The 21,584-nt window shown below is 41.0% G+C and overlaps 2 protein-coding genes across 2 annotated transcripts in view; one reads left to right on the forward strand and one right to left on the reverse strand.

Moving 5' to 3' along the window:
* The window catches only part of LOC124804238 (pre-mRNA-splicing factor CWC22 homolog), a 141,071-nt gene extending 127,935 nt beyond the window's left edge, over positions 1-13,136 (forward strand). The window contains exon 10 of the mRNA XM_047264737.1: positions 12,735-13,136. Within this exon, the coding sequence (XP_047120693.1) occupies positions 12,735-12,862 (128 nt within the window). The 3' untranslated portion in view covers positions 12,863-13,136. The remainder of the gene's footprint in view (positions 1-12,734) is intronic.
* Positions 13,063-21,584, reverse strand: part of LOC124804254 (EF-hand domain-containing family member B-like) — a 128,146-nt gene continuing 119,624 nt past the window's right edge. The window contains exons 7-8 of the mRNA XM_047264738.1: positions 19,097-19,218; positions 13,063-13,255 (exon numbers count right to left, since the gene is read on the reverse strand). Coding sequence (XP_047120694.1) covers positions 13,085-13,255; positions 19,097-19,218 — 293 coding nt within the window. The 3' untranslated portion in view covers positions 13,063-13,084. The remainder of the gene's footprint in view (positions 13,256-19,096; positions 19,219-21,584) is intronic.

A 21,584-nucleotide genomic window follows, 5' to 3' on the forward strand; every position in this document is an offset into this window, starting at 1 on the left:
TGCAACTTAAATTTTTTTACGTTAGTAAATAACTGCCACAAATGAAAGAAGTGATAAGCAACAGTAAAAAAAATGACAGAACTCAGTGAGGATCAAACACAGGAATTCAGGTTTTTAATATGACATTTACCCACTTAGCCACTCATTCACACAGGTAGACAAATAAGTTTGTAGGTAACAGCGGTGAACAGCCCACCTTCTTATCAGAATATATGACTCAACCATGACAGTTAAAGGAAAACATGGAGTCACAAACAAAAATCTTAGGTAAAAGAGATGAAAAACATCTGATCATCCGTGGCTATTCATGCCCACGGAAATATTTGAGGAAGTGGTGACAAAAAATATGGGTGTTAAAGTCTGCTTGAGAGACTCAAAATGTCCCCTGACTCCTTTGCTAACTACTAAAAACTCCTCATTTCAATTAAGAGAAAAGGCAAAAGGTAAACAGAAACATCACCAACAAAATGGTTCCATTACAGTAGTGAAACAAAAATTGTTTTAGGATACCAACGGGACAGCTGAAAGTCTGGCACAGGGTGACCTCTGTTCTTTTATTTTTCAGGAACCCACATTATAAACTTATTAATTGTACTTAATAGAGGGAAACATTCCACGTGGGAAAAATATATCTAAAATATATCTAAATATATCTAAAAAACACAGATGATGTGACTTACCGAATGAAAGTGCTGGCAGGTCGATAGACACACAAACAAACACAAACATACACATGAAATTCAAGCTTTCGCAACAAATTGTTGCCTCATCAGGAAAGAGGGAAGGAGAGGGAAAGACGAAAGGATGTGGGTTTTAAGGGAGAGGGTAAGGAGTCATTCCAATCCCGGGAGCGGAAAGACTTACCTTAGGGGGAAAAAAGGACGGGTATACACTCGCACACACACACATATCCATCCACACATATACAGCCACAAGCAGACATTGGAATGACTCCTTACCCTCTCCCTTAAAACCCACATCCTTTCGTCTTTCCCTCTCCTTCCCACTTTCCTGATGAGGCAACAGTTTGTTGTGAAAGCTTGAATTTCATGTATATGTTTGTGTTTGTTTGTGTGTCTATCGACCTGCCAGCACTTTCGTTTGGTAAGTCACATCATCTGTGGTTTTAAATATATTATTAATTGTACTGTTGTAGTCCCCACCACTAATGTTTCTAGGGACATTGCCAAAATGGGGGAAGGGAGGTAGAGAAGTTATTTGGTTACAGATCCTCAAACAGTTGCTACCAGGCCTCTGTGAAGGAAGCAGATAGGTCACATACTCATATGAGACAGCATTATCAGCACCTTACAGTGTTTGAAAGGCACCTCATTATGGATCACCATGTGGCCAGGCAGTTGAACTGTGCAATATCCAGATTTATAGAACATTCGGATATGGCAGTGGCCCAATTTTGCCTCTTCAAAAATGCTTCCAAGCCTGCTAACAACACTAAACGTGAATAACACTAATGCGCTCTGATGACAGTTCTACTTGTTACAGAGAATTAGCTAATCTAATCATTTATATACATGCTGACGTGTGTACATGTATGAAGTGACATTGACTTCTGACCATGTCTTCTGGGAGCTTCACTTTAACTCTGTTCACCATGAGGGGATGAGACATAACTACTATGCGTACAACACCAGCCCCATCCACAGCTTCTGTGCTGAAAGTGGGAAGCTGTCTCTTACCATCTGACAGGAACTTCTCATGGCACTTCAGGTTTATAGGTTCCCAACCATTTGAGAATAATTGGCATACTAAACTTTCCTGGACTTGTCATTGAACGGACTTTATGAGTCATATGCATGCAATGAAGGCATTTGAGATCCACACAAAGCAACACTTAGTGGCTCTGTGAGACAAATTTCAATCCAAACCCAGTACTAACACTGTGCCATGAAATTTGACGAAATTAAATGGATTTAATGAGTGGAGTCTCATTGTTGCCATCTGGTGTTCACTGAACATGTCGACGAGATCCATCTACCATATGAATTTATTATACTTGATACAGAACTGTGCTGAATGTGAAGGACATTGGGGCACATTAGATATATTAATGTTTAGAATTTTTTCATCTCTTCAGACTTTCTCCAGTACCCTTCAGCCTGTAAAATGGGTTTACCTGCCAGATAAAATTGTCCAGAACACCGGAGAGGAATTTCTCTACTTGTAAATGATGGGGTAGGTGGTGTCACAGCATGAGTACTAAGGTACATAGAAATGCGGGGAAATTAATGTTACAATGTACCAACTGTCTGGGGCGAAGCGTGATGGGGAGTGAGGGATAATAAGCTGCAGCTTGGCCTTGACATTCTTCCCTCTAATATATAATGTTAAATGGCATAGAAATTTGATTCTTGTTTTCCATGGTTTAACTGATTGGGCTTATATTCAGGCAAGAGAAAGGAGGCCAGTTTATCTGCGGATCCATCATCTATTTGAGAAGATGATGAATTAATATGTTACGACCTTTAAGATTTTATGATGTGTCTGATTTTCTCCATAAATTATTGTGTGTTTCTTAATGTGCAGTCATTGTAGCTGACTCATCCAGATGTTTTTTTCACATTTTATTTATTTTGTAACTGATAGGTCTGACACAGATTTCTGTGTTTGACCACAAATCAGCTTTACCAGATTGTGCAGTAACGTACATTAATTTGAATATGATTGTGGGTCAGCAAGGGAGAGAGTGATTTTAACTGAGTTTGCGCTTTTTGAAATTTTATGTGTTTTGACATTTTCAACTCAGACTACATTTCACCATGGGAAGTCCAGGTTGGAATATCAATATTATGAAAAGGATAGATTGATACCATATAGATGACATGACGAGTTTCAGACAGGTGCGACAGAAAGACTGTCGCATATGAACCTTCTACATAATAATAATTTAAAAAAAAGCACACACATTGATACAAGCAAGCACACCACACACAAATGTATGATGCTATTTCCGGCGACTTTGGCCAGACTGCAACAGAAATAAGTCAAACAGTAGCAACAATCCAGAATGGGGCAGGGAAGGAGGAGGGATATCAGGTTACGGATGGGGTAAGAGGAATTGGCTCTGCATGGTGAAGCATGCAGGGATTAGAGATGGCAGGACGGGGCTGCCAGCCGCAGCATTGAGAAGCTGTGTTACCTAGTCCACAAATAGATTTCCAATGCCATATCGCTGCACACCCCCAGTCCTCCCACTGCCTCCAAGAACCAGCCACAAAGGAGCGCACCCTTCATCACCCAATACCACCCTGGACTGGAACAGCTGAACCGCATCCTTCATCAGGGCCTCAATTATCTATCATCATGCCCTAAAATCAGGGACCTCCTACCCAAGACCCTTCCCACCCCTCCTACATTGGTGTTCCGTCACCCACCCAATCTCCACAACACCCTAGTCCATCCTTATGTCTCTCCCAATCCCAACACCTTGTCAGAGGAATCATATCCAGTGGAAGGTCCAAGTGCAAGACCTGTCCAATCCATTCACCCAGCACTTCCTATCCAGTCCTGTCATGAGCTTATCCTGCCTCATCAGAGGTCAAGCCACCTGTGAGAGCAGCCATATTATAAAACAGCTCTACTGCAAACACTGCTCCGCTATTTATATTGGTGTGACTACCAACCAGCCATCTACCACGATGAATGGCCACTGCTAAACTGTGTGGCCAAGACAAAGTGGACCACCCTGTAGCACAACATGCAGCTGTACATAATGTGCTTGATTTCAGTGATTGATTCACAACAGGGGCCATCAGGATCCTCTCCTCTACCACCAGCTTTTCTGAACTCTGCAGATGGGAGTTATCCTTAAAACTTCTCTGGTCCCAAAATCATCGTGGCCTCAACCTATAGTAACTACTGTATCCACACCCTCCACCTAACTGTTCCTCCTCCACATGTCCTGTCACCTCCTCGAAATTCACTTTCTCTACCATCATTGTGCACTGCTCTTTGATAATGCATCCACTGGTATTCCTCCTTCTCTGCTCCTCTCCTTTCCACTCTCTGTTTCGACCCCTCCGTCCCCCATAACCTCCCAACACTGTGCCTGGCAGCTCTGTCCTGCCACCTCTAGTCCTTGCATGCTCTGCCAGGCAGTTCTGATTCCTCTTCTCCCACCTGTAAACTGCTATCACTCGCCTTTCTGTGCCCTGGACTGTTGCTCCAATCTGATGTGTTTCTGTTGCAGTCTGGCCAGAGTCGCCAGAGATAGTGGTCAAGTGTATGAGAGGTGTTCTTGCGTATGTCAATTTGTGTGCATTTTTTTCTTTTTTGAAGAAGGCTTTGGCTGAAAGCTTGTGTGTAACAGTCTGTTCATTGGGCCTGTCTGCAACTCAACATGTCATCTTGTGGTGTCCAGAAAAGGACTCTCTGATTTCAAGATTAAATATCTCGAAAACAAAGATCGATAGAGGAATGCAGTAAATGGTATGTTTATTGTGAAAGCTGTAAGAAGTTTATACAGCACTTTGAAATAATAGTTACAAAAGCTGCTAACAGATGGCGCTGTAATCGCCATACGTAATGCCTAGTATAAATAGTGATCCGAAGCCCAGAGCGAAACTATTGAAACGTGAAAGGAGGTTAGCGTACCGAAGGAAGAGATTAAAGCCATGTACTCCATTGAACAACGTGTTTTTCTGGTGCTAGAGTACCACAGGTTAGAAGAGAGTCCTACGGCAACAAGGCGAAGTTTTCAAGCACAATTTAATGTTCCAAAAGGACCCGATGTGAAAACCATTCGTACGCTCTTCGCAAAATTTCAACGAACAGGCAGCATAACTGATGATCTAGTGGGGCATGTTGGCCGCAAGCAAACCGCAGTTACGCCTGAAAATATCGCCGCAGTTTCTGGAATTATTCAGCAAAATGCAATGTCATCCATCCCTAGAATTGCATCCGAGACTGGTTTGAAGCGTTCCAGCACGCAGAAAATGCTGAGAAAGAACCTACACGTTTCCATTCAAAATTCAAATGCACCAGGCCATACCCGTACGAGCTGTGCAACAAAGGGTTGCCTTTGCTAATCAGATGCTCACTATGTTTGATAGTGAAGGATTTGATGTTGGCTGTATCTGGTTTACAGATGAAGCACACTTCCACCTGAATGGATACGTGAATAAGCAGAACTGGCAATTTTGGGGTTCCGAAAAGCCATATTGGTGTGAAGTGAAACCCCTGTATTCTCCTAAAGTTACTGTGTGGCCTGCAGTATGCAACAGAGGCATTATTGGCCCTTTTTTCATTCGAGAAACGGTCACTGGTGCATGTTACGAACAATTTGTCGCCACACAGCAAGCGTTAGAGGATCGACCAGGTACTGAATGGTTAATGCAAGATGGAGCCCGACCACATCGGACCGAACAAATGTTTCGCTTTCATGAGGAATATTTTGGGAATCGAGTCATTGCATTCGAATATCCCAAATGTACTGGTGCAGACGTGGATTGGCCTCCATATTCGCCGCATTTGACTCCCTGTGACTTTTTCTTGTGGGGCACAGTGAAAGACATGGTGTACCCGAAGCATCCCGCCACGCTGGATGAGCTTGAATCGGCGATCTCTGTGGCATGTGAATCCATTTCGGTTGAGACACTATGAAATGTGATGGCGAATTTCATTCTTTGTTTGCGCCACCTCTGTACTGTCAATGGTGAACATTTTGAAAACATTGTGATGTGATTGTTTGCAAAGATTGTTTTCATACAATTATTTCACTTATGTATGCTGATATGAGCTGTACAGCGTACAGCGCCATCTGTTAGCAGCTTTTGTAACTATTATTTCAAACTGCTGTATAAACTTCTTACAGCTTTCACAATAAACATACCGTTTACTGCATTCCTCTATTGATCTTTGTTTTCGAGATATTTAATTTTGAAATCAGGGAGCCCTTTTCTGGACACCCTGTAGTAAGTAGCAATGTATCCTTTTCATAATACTACATTTAGTAAGGACACCAATAATCTTAAAATCCCAAAACTCACTCAAAAGCAGTCTGTTTCAAGATTTGTGTGTAGGTCCATCTGACATTGACACCTAAGCACATTAAAGGTTGTTGCATGATATTTTGAAACAGTCTGTTTGAACATGTATCATAATTTGATACAAAGTAGTGGAAATATGCTAAATTTGCTTCTGCATCTGTGTCTGCATCTCTTACCCATGGTGTGTGATAGACTATGTGATGTGCATGGAAGAATACTGTTTTGCTTCAATATAAATATGTATTTCTCTAATTTTACTTTTGTGATCATTAATTATCATATTTATCTTACTATAATATGAGGTATTTTCTCGAATTAGTCATATGAAGGTCATCTTAAATTCACATGTTAAACCATTGTTCCTGAGATCAACCCATTGTATCGAATTCGGGAGGACAATGATTCAAACCCACGTCCGGCCATCCTGATTTAGGTTTTCCGCGGTTTCCCTAAATTGCTCCAGGCATATGCTGGGATGGTTCCTTTGAAAGGACACGGCCTACTTCCTTCCCCATCCTCCCCTAATCCGATGAGACCGATGACCTCACCGTTTGGTCTCTTCTCCCAAACAACCCAACCAACCCATTGTAAGTTGTGTAATAGTTTAATTGAGAGGTCATCTTACATTTGCAGATAAAGTGTTTACAATTTAGGTTGCACTCAGATTTAATTGAAAGAACTTGGAAGGGTGAGACGGGGAACGGTGGCACCAGTTTGCCCAACTGGCTGGATGAATTTGAGGAAGGGAAGAGTGAGCAGGTAGCAAATTTCATCATGCTTCCAACCACGGAAATGTATACCATGTGTCTTGGCTTTTTAAGAACATCACCACACTTAAACTGCAATTCACTTGGAGCAGTTGTAGTCAGAACTAAAACTGAACAAATACTCCACAGTATACATTTCTATGGGAGAAATTAATGCTAACTTTTCAAAAGCAGCATAACAAATTAAACATGTGCTTCAACTATGGCCCTAAAGCTGCTATTGATCAACAGCACTGTTAATTTTGAAGGTTGACTACAGTGTTAAATTCAAAGTCTACAGTGTTAAATTCAAAGTGGTACGAATTCTGCTGATTCAGTTGTAAGTTGCCGGAGAGGATTTTAGTGTATGGATTCAACTTCTTGAAAGTGGTGTTCATCCCAAAGAGCAAATAAATCATTTCAGTATTAGTATGAAGACTGGTTTGCATAGTAGACTTCTGTCAGATTGTGAGTGAAATTAGCCCAAGAAAAATCTTATCTGTTTTAAACATTCACCATTTACATCAAATAGTTTTGCTTATTGTATATTTGTCATAACAAACTAACTTTTGGATTGAGCTCATATCTTTTTACCAACAAAAAAGAATTCTATTTCATTTTAAAAATTTGAATAAATAGATATGTCACAATTAAAAGTAATTGACACAAAGTTGTAGGGTAAAACAGAAGTACTATCTGGCATTGCACAAGGAATTGTTGTTGGCCCTCTGCTGTTTCTGATCTTCGTAAAGTACACTGAAGCACCAAAGAAACTGGTATTGGCATGCATATTCAAATATAGAGATATGTAAACAGGCAGAATAAGGTGCTGCAGTCAGCAATGCCTACATAAAACAATAAATGTCCAGCACAGTTGTTACATCAGTTACTGCTGCTTCAGTGGCAAGTTATCAAGGTTTAAGTGAGTTTGAATGTGTTATAGTCGGCGCATGAGTGATGGACACATCATCTCCAAGGTAGCGATGAATTGGGAATTTTCCCGTGCGACCATTTCATGAGTGTACCTTGAGTATCAGGAATCCAGTAAAACATCAAATCTTAAACATCGTTGTGGCTAGAAAAAGATCCAGCAAAAACGGGACCAACGATGACTGAAGAGAATCATACAACATGACAGAAGCGCAATCCTTCTGCAAACTGCTGCAGATTTCAGTGCTGGGCCATCAATAAGCGTCAGCATGAGAACCGTTCAACAAAATATCATCGATACGGCCTACAGAGCTGAAGGCCCACTCGTGTACCCTTGATGACTGCATGACCTAAAGCTTACACCTTGATTGGCCCGTCAACACCGACGTTTGACTGTTAATGACTGAAAACAAGTTGCCTGGTCAGACGAGTCTCATTTCAAATTGTATCGATTGGATTGACATGCGGTTATGGATACAACCTCATGAATCCATGGACCCTGCAAGTCAGCAGGGGAATGTTCAAGCTGGTAGAGGCTTTGTAATGGTGTGGGGCATGTGCAGTTGGAGTTATACGGGACCTCTGATATGACTCTGACAGGTGACACGTATGTAAGCATCCTGTCTGGTCACCTTCATCCATTCATGTCCATTGTGCATTCCGACCAACACCCCACACATCCAGAATTGCTACAGAGTGGCCCCAGGAACACTCTTCTGAGTTAAAACACTTCCACCAGCCACCAAACTCCCCAGACATGTACATTATTGAGCATATCTGGGATGCCTTGCAACGTGCTGTTCAGTAGAGATTTCCTCTCCCTTGCACTCTACGGATTTATGGACAGGCCTACAGGATTCATGGTGACAGTTCCCTCCAGCACTACTTCAGATATTAGTCGAGTCTACGCCACATCATGTTGCATCACTTCTGTGTGCTCATGAGGGCTCCACATGATGTTAGGCAGGTGTAACAGATTCTTGGGCTGCTCAGTGTATTTAAGAGACAATCTGAGCAGCTCTCTTAGACTGTTCGCAGATGATGCTGCCATTTGCATTCTTATAAAGTCACCAGATGGTAAAAGCCAATTTACAAAACGATTTAGACAAGATATCTGTATGAGACGAAAAGTAGTCCATGGAATTTCAATTCATGATAAATCACACAAATCTAAAGGCTGTGAATTCAACTAAATACTGAGGTATTACAGTTATAAATAATTTATATTGGAATGATTACATAGATAATGTTGTGAGGAAAGCAAACCGAAAACTGTAAATTATTGGCAAAGCAATTAGAAAATGCAACAGGTTTACTAAAGAGGCTGTATACACTACGATTGCCTGTCCTTTTGTGGAGTATTGCTGCACCATACAGGATCTACATCTGATAAAGACTGACGGAGGACATCGAAAAAGTTCAAAGAAGGGCAGCTCGTTTTGTATTATTGCAAAATAGGGGAGAGAGTGCCATGGATATAGTATGCATATTGGGGTAACAGTCATTAAAACAATGGTGTTTTTCACTGCAGCAAGATGTTCTCATGAAGTTTCAATCTCCAACTTCCTTCTCCGAATGCTTACTAGGAGCAACCTTTCATTTTAAAAACAGCATAGTGTACAGCACCACCGTTGCTATCGACCATTGTATCGACCTTCGTATCGTACAGGCTTTCGTATGTTTTGCATAAAACAGCTTACCGTCAGTGAGAGAGCACAGCGAGTTCCTGCTGCTAATAAGGCGAGTACACTGTTTATTACATATCTTCACGAGTTTCAAACAGGAGCGAGTTCAGAAATGGATAGGCACTGTGATTGCTGTGTACAGATGCGAGCTGAGTTGGTGACTCTTCACTCACGGCTCCAGGCAGTGTTGGTTTCCGTCACACAGCTTGAGGCTGCTGCCAAGGGGCACACCGTGGGGGGTCGGACATGGGGATGCGAGGGACGTCAGGTGCAACCCACATGTCCCCCGATTGATCCACTGCTGTGGCCGCCCCAGGTATTGCCTGCTCTGAGATTGACCCCTCACCCATGGTCGAGTGGGAGACCATTCCAGAGTCTGGCAGGCAGCGAAAGACTTTCCATGGGGCCAATCGTAGGGCCTCCCCGGTTCGTTTGACGAACAGGTTTCTGGCGTTATCTGTGGTGGATGAAGTTTCTGAGCCAGATGCAGTCGTCTACCCTGTTCCAGAGGAAGCTTCTTGGCCCACAAGGTCTGGGCCTTCACAGAGGGTGGTTTGCTGGTAGTTGGGTGCTCCAACATTACGCACATAATGGGGCCACTTAGGAACATGGCTGCCAAGGACGAGAAGGAAGCCAGTGTGCACTATGTGTGCATACAGGGGGTAGTTATTCTGGATGTGGAAAGGGTGCTTCCAGATGCCATGAAGAGTACTGGGTGCATCCAACTGCAGGTGGTAGCCCATGTCGGTACCAATGATGTGTGTTGCTTTGTATCGAAGGAGATTCTCTCTGGTGTCGGGCAGCTAGTGAAAATGGTAAAGACTGCCAGTCTTGCTTCCGAGATTAAGGCAGAGCTCACCACCTGCAGAATTGTTGACAGAACAGACTGTGATCCTTTGGTGCAGAGCCGAGTGGAGGGTCTGAATCAGAGGCTCAGATGGTTCTGTGACCGTGTAGGCTGTATATTCCTTGACTTGTGCAATCGGGTGGTGGGTTTCCGGGTTCCGCTTAATAGGTCCGGGGTCAACTACACACAGGAAGCGGCTACGTGGGTAGTGGGGGCTGTGTGGAAGGGACTGAGCGGTTTTTTTAGGTTAGAGGGTCTCAGGAAACCACAGAAAGGGCATCCCTCTACAAGGGGGCAGGTAAAACACAGTAAGATAGTTGTAGAAATGATTGGTATTGTAGTTGTAAATTGTTCTAGGTGTGTTGGGAAAGAACCAGAGCTCCAAGCCTTAATAGATGGCACTGAAACTCAAATAGTTATAGGTACAGAAAGCTGGCTAAAGCCGGATATAAGTTCAGCTGAAATTTTTTCAAATGATCTAACAGTGTTCAGAAACGATAGATTAAATACAGTTGGTGGTGGAGTATTTATTGCTGTCGGAAGTAATTTGCCTTGTAGTGAAATTGAAGTAGATAGTTCCCGCGAAATATTATGGGTAGAGTTTATACTTGACAATCGGATTGTTTTACCAACCTCCCGACTCAGTTATTAAACACGTTTTTCTGAAACGCCTTCACCAAAGAAAATGAAGTAAATATTCCCGAATTCCAATCAAGAACAACTGCGAAGATGAGAAACATAGAAGTAGATATCCTCAGTGTAGCAAAGCAGCTTAAATCACTTAATAAAGGCAAGGCTTCTGGTCCAGATGGTATACCATTCAGGTTCCTTTCAGAGTATGCAGATGCAAAAGCTGCATATTTAGCAATTATATACAACTGCTTGCTCACAGAAAGTTCCATATCTAAAGACTGGTAACGTGCTCAAGTCACACCTATACACAAAAAGGGAAATAGGAGTAATCTGCTGAATTACAGGCCCATATCACTAATGTCGATTTGCTGCAGGGTTTTGGAACATATACTGTATTGGAACATTATGAAGTACCTTGAAGAAAACGATTTACTAACGCATAGTGAGCACGGATTCAGTGCTATCGACAGAGGATGTCAAAATGACTCCATATTTTTAGATTTTCAGAACACTTTCGACACCATTCCTCACAAGTGTCTTCTAACCAAACTGTGTGCCTATGGAATATCACCTCAGTTGTGTGACTGGATTCGTGATTTCCTGTCAGAAAGGTCACAGTTCATAGTAATAGACGGAATGTCATCGAGTAAAACAGAAGTAATATCTGGCATTCCCGAAGGAAGTGTTATAGGCCCTCTGTTGTTCCTGATCCATATTAACGACATAGGAGACAATCTGAGTAACCCTCTAACCCTCTTAGTGTGTTTGCAGATGATGCTGTCATTTACTGTCTCGTAAAGTCATCAGATGACCAAAATGAATTGCAAAATGATTTAGATAAGATATCTGTATGGCATGAAAAGTGGCATTTGACCCTGAATAAAGAAAAGTGTGAAGTTATTCACATGAGTACTAAAAGAAATCCACTAAATTTCGATTAAGTGATAAGTCACGCAAATCTGAAGGCTGTAAATTCCAACTAAATACTAAGGGATTACAATTACAAATTACCTAAATTGGAACGATCTCATAGATAATGTGGGTAGAGCAAACCAAAGACTGTGATTCATTGGCAGAACACGTAGAAGGTCCAACAGATCTAATAAAGAGACTGCTTACACTACACTTGTCCACCCTATTCTGGAGTATTGCTGTGCAGTGTGGGATCTGTATTAAGTGGGACTGACAGATGATATCGGAAAAGTTCAAAGGAGGGCGGCTTGTTTTGTATTATCACAAAATACAGGATATAATGCCACAGACATGATACGTGAATTGAAGTGGCAATCATTAAAACAAAAGCATTTTTCGTTGTGAGGGGATCTTCTCATGAAGTTTGAATTACCAGTTTTCTCCTACGATTGCGAAAACATTCTATCGGCACCCACTTAGTTAGGGAGAAATGATCATCACGATAAAATAAGAGAAATCAGGGCTGGCACAGAAAAATTTTAAGTGCTTGTGTTTCCCATGCGCTGTTCGAGAGTGGAACGGTAGAGAGACAGCTTGCAGGTGGTTCTTTGAACCCTTTGCCAGGCACTTAATAGCAGACTAATCACATAGATGTAGATATATTTTGTTGGCGTCCACGTGCATAGGGAGAAATGATTATCATAATAAAATAAGAGAAATCAGAGCTTGCATAGAAAGATTTAAGTGTTCATTTCTCCTGTGCACAGTTTGAGAGTGGAGTAGTGGGAAAACAGCTTGAGGATGGTTTGATGAACGCTCTGCCAGGCACTTGGTTGTGACTTGTGGAGTAACCATGTAAATGTAGATACGATGTATTCTGCTATCTGAGCTGTTATTTAGGGGTTTAGCTCAGTTTCTCTTTCACTGTATTTTATTGTCAGAAGGTGCAATATTTTACAAAAATTTAATTTTCCAGACTCGTCATCATCTTCAGAGGAAGAACCTAGGAAGTCAAAAAACCCTAAAAAAAAGAAAAGGAAAAAGACTGCAGACAGTACAAAGAAACAAAAAACTTCTGCAAAAAAGAAGAAACATAGTAGATGAACGCCTGGAACAGTGGTGGATACTGTGAAGTGTGTAAAATTTGTTGTTGTGGATCAAATTGTTTTACAATTTTATATTCAGGGAGATGTTTCAATGTAAGTCATCAGTGAAATGTGTGCACATACTGGAGCAAAGATTATTACTGCCACAACACGTATACTTTTATTATTATTATATTAACAAAGATGTTAAGTTGGTAATAGAATAAAGTTGTAATATAATCTATGAATTCTTTGTAGTTTTGGAGTTAAGTACATTTTTGAATGTTTCTACACACACTTTCTCATTTTTATCTATTTTGCATGCTTCTGTCCATAATACATCAAATTTTTCCTCATCCAGTGCTGTTCCGGTTTTCTGGAACATTTCATGAATTTCTTGCTTGCATCTTGGCTGAAAGTTTTGGAAACAGATGTATGTATCACTTTCATATCAGAATTTAATGAAAATGTTCTTATATAGCATGATAGAAAATTTCAAATTGACACACACACACACACACACACACACACACACACACACACACACACACACACACACACACACACGTAAGCCAAGAAACCTTAGGCTCATGGAAATGACACTGTAAAACTTCTTGTTTATCTTATGGTAGGTAGCAAAACAGTAATGAAAATTCCTGTGTGAAACTGAGCGTAAAATAAGGGAAAGGCAACTACTCACCTATGGTGGACTGATGTGTAAGAGCATAGAAACACACAATGGCAAACAATATTTACAATACCTTTCAACCTCTTGCTCTTTTCTAATAAAGGTACACACAACCACACCCAGACAGACAGCTAAACATATGTTCTCACAGTTGGAGAGAGATTGATTATTCATTATTGAAAGCAGTTTTCCTGGAGTGATAAGGTGGGGAGGGGATAGAGAAGGACACTTGAAGCAGGGAGGAGTAGTGGGATGGACTGAGGCAAGTCTTTTGAGAGATGATTCAGGAGCTGCACAATGAGACAAAAGGAATTTCAAACATATGCCTTACTCTCTGAAATCCTTTCACCTTGTTGAGCAGCCACTGAGTCATTGTCATTTGCTGAAAGACCTGCCTTGCTCTGCCCACTAACTCTCCTTGCCTCGTACATCCTTCTCTACCCTATCCCCAGCTCCATCAGCCCAGGCAACTGTTGTCAATAATTGATGATCAGCCTCAGCACAGGAGTGTTCATACATACATACATTTGGGTGTCTGTGAAGTTGTGTGTATGACGGTATGTGCTTTCACTAGAAAAACAGCAAGAGCTTGAAAGCTAGTGTGAATACTGTTTGTTCTTATGTTTTTCTATGTTCTGAACATCAGTCCATTATAGATGAGCGGTTGCCTTTCCTTTATGTTATTTATGGTAATGCCCCCCCTCCCCCCCCCCCCACCCCACCCCTCCAATGAATCATGGACCTTGCCATTAATGGGGAAGCTTGCGTGCCTCAGTGATACAGATAGCCGTACCATGGGTGCAACCACAATGAAGGGGTATCTGTAGAGAGGCCAGACAAATGTGTGGTTCCTGAAGAGGGGCAGCAGCCTTTTCAGTAATTGCAGGGCCAACAGTCTGGATGATTGACTGATCTGGCCTTGTAACACTAACCAAAAAGGCCTTGCTGTGCGGGTACTGTGAACAGCTGAAAGCAAGGGGAAACTACAGCTGTAATTTTTCCCGAGGGCATGCAGCTTTACTGTGTGGTTAAATGATGATGACGTCCTTTTGGGTAAAATATTCCGGAGGTAAAATAGTCCCCCCTTCGGATCGCCGGGCAGGGACTACTCAAGAGGACGTCGTTATCAGGAGAAAGAAAACTCGATTTCTATGGATTGGAGCATGGAATGTCAGATCCCTTAATCGAACAGGTAGGTTAGAAAATTTAAAAAGGGAAATGGATAGGTTAAAGTTAGATATAGTCTGAATTAGTGAAGTTCAGTGGCAGGAGGTACAAGACTTTTGGTCAGGTGGAGACTGGGTTATAAATACAAACTCGAAAAGTGGTAATGCAGGAGTAGATTTAATAATGAATAAAAAAATAGGAGTGCGGGTAAGCTACTACCAACAGCATAGTGAACACATTATTGTGGCCAAGATAGACACGAAGCCTAGGCCTACTACAGTAGTACAAGTTTATATGCCAACTAGCTCTGCAGACGACGAAGAAATTGATGAAATGTATGATGAGATAAAAGAAATTATTCAGATAGTAAAGGGAGACGAAAATTTAATAGTCATGGGTGACTGGAATTCGATAGTAGAAAAAGGGAGAGAAGGAAACATAGTAGGTGAATATGGTTTGCCTACTGCCCACAGGAAGATTAATGAGACCGTTGGACAAAAGAGAACCAGTTGTATGAATATCAAGAGCTCAGATGGAAACCCAGTTCTAAGCAAAGAAGGGAAAGCAGAGAGGTGGAAGGAGTACATAGAGGGTTTATACAAGAGCGATGTTCTTGAGGACAATGGAAATGGAAGAGGATGTAGATGAAGATGAAATGGGAGATATGATAACTGCGTGAAGAGTTTGACAGAGCACTGAAAGACCCGAGTCGAAACAAGGCCCCGGGAGTAGACAACATTCCATTAGAGCTACTGACAGCCTTGGGAGAGCCAGCCCTGACAAAAATCTACCATCTGGTGAGCAAGATGTATGAGACAGGCGAAATACCGTCAGACTTCAAGAAGAATATAATAATTCCAATCCCAAAGAAAGCAGGTGTTGACAGATGTGAAAATTACCGTACTATCAGTTTAATAAGTCAAGGCTGCAAAATAATACTGCGAATTTTTTACAGATGAATGGAAAAACTGGTAGAAGCCGACCTTGGGGAAGATCAGTTTGGATTCCGTAGAAATATTGGAACACGTGAGGCAGTACTGTACCTACAACTTATCTTAGAAGATAGATTAAAGAAAGGCAAACCCACGTTTGAAGCATTTGTAGACTTAGAGGAAGCTTTTGACAGTGTTGACTGAAATACTGTCATTCAAATTCTGAGGGTGGCAGGGGTCAAATACAGGGTGCAAAAGGCTGTTTACAATTTGTATAGAAACCAGATGGCAGTTATAAAGAGTCGAGGGGCATGAAAGGGAAGCAGTGGTTGGGAAGGAGGTGAGAGAGAGTTGTAGCCTATCCCCAATGTTATTCAATCTGTATATGGAGCAAGCAGTAAAAAAAAAAAAAAAAAAACAAAAGAAAAATTTGGAGTAGGAATTAAAATCCATGGAGAAGAAATAAAAACTTTGAGGTTTGCCGATGACATTGTAACTCTGCCAGAGACAGCAAAGGACTTGAAAGAGCAGTTGAACGGAATGGACAGTGTCTTGAAAGGAGGATATAAGATGAACTTCAACAAAAGCAAAACAAGGATAATGGAATGTAGTCGAATTAAGTCGAGTGATGCTGAGGGAATTAGAATAGGAAATGAGACACTTTAAGTAGTCAAGGAGTTTTGCTATTTGGGGAGCAAAATAACTGATGATGGTCGAAGTAGAGAGGATATAAAATATAGACTGGCAATGGCAAGGAAAGCGTTTCTGAAGAAGAGAAATTTGTTAACATCGAGTATTGATTTAAGTGTCAGGAAGTTGTTCCTGAAAGTATTTGTGTGGAGTGTAGCCATGTATGGAAGTGAAACATGGACGATAAATAGTTTGGACTAGAAGATAATAGAAGCTTTCGAAATGTGGTGCTACAGAAGAATGCTGAAGATTAGATGTGTAGATCACATAATTAATGAGGAGTTATTGAATAGGATTGGGGAGGAGTTTATGGCACAACTTGACTAGAAGAAGGGATCGGTTGATAGGAAGTGTGCTGAGGGATCAAGGGATCACCAGTTTAGTATTGGAGGGCAGCGTGGAGGGTAAAAATCGTAGAGGGAGACCAAGAGTTGAATACACTAAACAGATTCAGAAGGATGTAGGTTGCAGTAGGTACTGGGAGATGAAGCAGCTTGCACAGGATAGAGTAGCATGGATAGCTGCATCAAACCAGTCTCAGGACTGAAGACCACAATAACAATAACAACAACAACAACAACAACAACAACATGGTAGTGTAATGATACAGGAAATGATATTCAGAATGTGTCTCATTTCCACTTCTTTAAGGCAGTGATTTATAGATTAAATGATACTGAGAAAATGTAAATCATTTCCACTTTTTAAGATACTGGTTTGATTATTTGGTATAGGGACCAGAATGAAGGTGATCAACTTTTCAATAGGACACTTGATACCTAACAAAGAATTTTCAAATCAGTAGTAGAATATTTTATACTACTATACAGAATTAAATGTGTGTTGGAATGCGTATTTTGTCAGACTAATACGTGCATTAAGAGACTACCTAAGAAGTTAGCACTGTTCCATTATGATTCACACTCTGTTTTGGTGGGTAATCTAAAAGGTGATGCCTATTAGAAATTAATGTGAATAACACTGATGAAGAAACCGAAACATAGTAAACAGGACTGATTCACTGAAATTCTGTGGACTGAATAGCCAGCTGATGTGGCCGTGCGGTTCTAGGCGCTTCAGTCTGGAACTGCGTGACTGCTACAGTCGCAGTTCGAATCCTGCCTCGGTCATGGATATGTGTGATGTCCTTAGGTTAGTTAGGTTTAAGTAGTTCTAAGTTCTAGGGGACTGATCACCACAGATGTTAAGTCCCATAGTGCTCAGAGCCATTTGAACCATTTTTGTGGAGTGAATAATTTTAAAATTCTTATCTTGTGGGTAAAACAATACCAAACAATTAAATAATGAAGAAACAAAATTTTTTGGACTTGGCTTCCGGTATGAAAGGCATATACTTGAGCAGAAAGACATTATAAAAAATCTTTGTCACTGTATAAAGAGTTCGTAAGTGGCTGTTGAAGATGTAGTGTCACAAAAAATAGCATTGCTGTCACCAAGTGGATGAGTGTCCAGACAAAGGAAAATGAGTAATATTGACAGTAACATTCAGGACCCTTCTACTGTTGACCCAGAAGATGCATATGCCAACGTCACTACCTTCTCTGGTTTCATATCATGGGGAAGAATGGGCTGCCATTTCTCCACAGACATTCAGATACTTCACTGAAAATTTTGTCAGCAGAGTTCAAGACCCCGTGCTAAAGTCCACTGAGTGGTGTCCAGATACATTTTGATCAGAAAGAGTGTGTGTGTGTGTGTGTGTGTGTGTGTGTGTGTGTGTATGTGTGTTGGTGGATGGCTCAAAATCAGAAGTGTACTGAATGCTGCTGTCAATATTACTCTCTTCCATTTTCTGGATGCTCATCCACTTACACACACACACACACACACACACACACACACACACACACACACATTATGTTATGTTTTCTGCCATTTACTCTACAGAAACAGTTACTATTACTCATCTTTTAACAAGATAAAGACAGATGTTTCTCTGATGGTCTCCAAGAAAATTTGTGGAAACGTGAAATTTTTGGTATTGGGTAGCCACACAACATATAGTGAAGCTGTAGTGAGCCCTGTGTGTCACAGCAACATTACTGATTGTAAATCAGTATTTTAACACACATATAAGACTAGTATTTACCTGGAGTTTAAGTTGTAATGGAATTAATTTTCATGCTTAAAGTACTTTGCAGTAACAGCCTTAATTAGTGAAAGGCATCTCACCTCGGGAAAATATCAGTTTACAAGTGCTGCTGTCCAGAATTCTGTTAGTTTGGACTCTGAACAACAGTGACTCAAAGTGTTCCCCTGAACTAGTCATAGCAAATGCATAACTGCAATTTAGGCTGTAATTGTAGTGACTTGAACTGTAACCAGTGTATAAAAATGTGTAATTTAGATTACACATCACTGTTTGGAGGTAAATGTCTTTAGGGAACAGTAATAAATTGCAATTGGCAATGCAGTTATGTCAAAATATCATCAGTGAATTACATGTGGCAACACCACTGCAAATATCAGCAAAATGCAACACACTCTGAAACAAATAAAATGGATTTTAAATGAATCTCATGAGACAAAAATGTTGTTGAGAAATTTAACCACAAAAAAGTCATGATGTACCACAAAATTAAAAAGAAAAAATTGTGAATGCAGTATTATCCGAATAATTAGAAAATTCTATTTCAAAATTATAGTTCATTTCTATTATTATATCACTTGCAGTTGAAAAAGAAAAAAGAAAGAATTACTCATCTAGCTCTCTTAAGAATTTTCTAGTATTTTGAAATAAGTAAGTTTTACACACCTTCAGCATATCTCCACAGTTTAAACCATGCAGTATGTATATTGATGGAGAGATGAGAGATCTTACAGTTGATCCACTACATTGATCTCCGAGGTCTGTCTCACACTTTTCAGGCTCTTGCTCTAGTGATGGGAAGGGCCATGAAAACAAATATGTAACTAATTTAATGAATTTTCAAAACAATTGACAAAAGAATTAGACGATGCTCTAACTTTTTGTCATAGAATACAGTGTAATTTTAATTTTAATTGAGGTTAAAAGTGAAACACTGAACTCATAGAGATTGGAGCTAGAGATAGAGGGAGTAACAAGAGAGAAGGGAAAAATACGAGTAAATGTACATTGGTGATACATCTTTTATGAAAGAATGCACTGTGATAAATCTTAATTTGTTATAATTTCTCTAACTCATCAGCTAATTGGATTATATTTTGTTCAACTGTGCAGGAATTAACCCCTTATGCCAAGTGTCAGAATTTGCATCTTATCAGTGCTGTGCTAATAATTGGAAGGTTACCTGTTTTCGACCATGAGTGCCAGTAGGTGCTGATTCTGTTTTAAACACCAGGTTTTCAATTAGTTTGAAACAATTTTACATTTCTGTGTTACTTTCCAAACCAGACTAAGCGAGGTGCTACAGCAGTTAAGTCATTGGACCCACAATATGAGGAGCAAATTGAAATCCTCTGGCTATCCAGGTTAATGTTGTCAATGATTTCTCTAAACTGATTAAGGAGAATGCCAGGGTGTTCATTCATTTGAAATGTACATGGTCAATTTTCTTTCCCATTTTTGTAGCGTCTTAGCCTGTGCTCTGTAATGATCTTCTTTCCCTTCTTTTCTTCAACCGTGTGTACTCTCTACCTCCTCAGTTATCTGTATGATATACTCCATGCTATGGGATAAGTGATAAGCTAGATTTAGATTTTTCATGACTTTCTTAATTTACTTAAGGTAAACACTGGGATGGTCCCTTCCTGCCAAAGCTGACTTCCTAATCCCGTCTTTTCCATTCCGGATGTGTTGGCCCATCTCTAAATGACCCCCTGTGTCACTGACTCTAGCTCATGTTTTCTTAAACTGAGTTCAAATCGGTTGATACCAGTAGTTCCTGCTTAGATCATCAATTGGAAGCCTGCACATCTGAATCGCTGCTACCAGAAAAATCATTTATAATTGCTACAATGTCTGGATTCACACTGGGAAGCTTTCAAATAATGTTGTAAAAATGTGAGTCTTCATTACATCTCTCAGAAAACAAATGATAACCTGTGGAGATTTTAATATTAATTTTCTGGAAGATTAAAATGAAAGGAAAAATTGTGAAAAATGTTTTCTGTAGTTAATATTTATCAAGTTATCTGATTTCAATGAAGTGGTATCAGGGACAACACCTAGAGGACTTACTGAATAGACAGCAGAAATTATCAAGGCAGTCTTACAGGAAACATACTGGAGGTTTGTGAATGTATGCTTTCCCGGTGTAAACATCTGGTGAAGAGTTCTCGGGCTTCCAGCCGGGTGGCGGTGTCTTCAAACTGCGATGTTTCGACGAGTGACATACTCGTCATCTTCTGGCGAAGTGCCAAGACTTTGCGGATGCTGGTCCCTTTATACCTGCGGCGCGCCCCCCACCACCTGGCCGCAGGAGGCTGGATCCAGAGGAGCCGGTGAGCGGGATGGAGGGGGAAGTGGGTGCACCGTTCGTGTCTCCGTCAGAGCATACCGGTCGCGTCTCGTGAGCTGGACGGTTCTTGGTGTGTTCCTGGTGTATTGCGGCTAATGCTGGATTCCAGGCCGCGCTCAGTTTATAACCTTCATCCCTGTTCACAAGAATTTCGTGGACCCGTATTTCTATTGATTCTTTAATGACGCTGTCCCAATAGCTCCCGGCTCGGCACAGCACCCTGGTGTTCTCGAAATCAAAGGTGTGGTTTTCTTTGATGCTATGTTCCACTATAGCAGATTTCTCTATCTGTCCAAGTCGGACATGCCTGGTGTGTTCCTCACACCTTTTCGAGATGCAGCGCTGCGTTTGTCCAATGTACTGTACACCACATTCGCAGGCAATGCTGTATATACCAGGTGTGTTGAGTTTAAGTGGGTCTTTAGCTGAGCCCAGCATCTCTTTCGTCTACGGCGGTAGTCGGAAGACAGTATTTATGTTTGATTTTCTCAGTAGCCTCCCGATTTTGGCTGATATGGGCCCCAAATATGGAAGAAAGGTGAGTCTCTTGTTAACTTCCTCTTCCTCTTCTTTCTCTTCCTGAAATTTGTCAGCCTGTCTCCTCTTGAAGGCCCTACCAATCCGTGTTTCACTCTACCCGTTTTTCCTAAATACCTCTCTACTGCCGATTCTGGACACTATCAACTCGCACAGTTATGGAATGGCCAAAAACCTGGTGACACTATTAAAACCACTGGTGGGACACTGCAGTCGTCATGTGAAAAACTCTGCAGATTTTGTAAGAATACTGAAGGACACCTG

This window comes from Schistocerca piceifrons, chromosome 1, assembly GCF_021461385.2.
Source record: "Schistocerca piceifrons isolate TAMUIC-IGC-003096 chromosome 1, iqSchPice1.1, whole genome shotgun sequence".
Classification (NCBI taxonomy): domain Eukaryota; kingdom Metazoa; phylum Arthropoda; class Insecta; order Orthoptera; family Acrididae; genus Schistocerca; species Schistocerca piceifrons.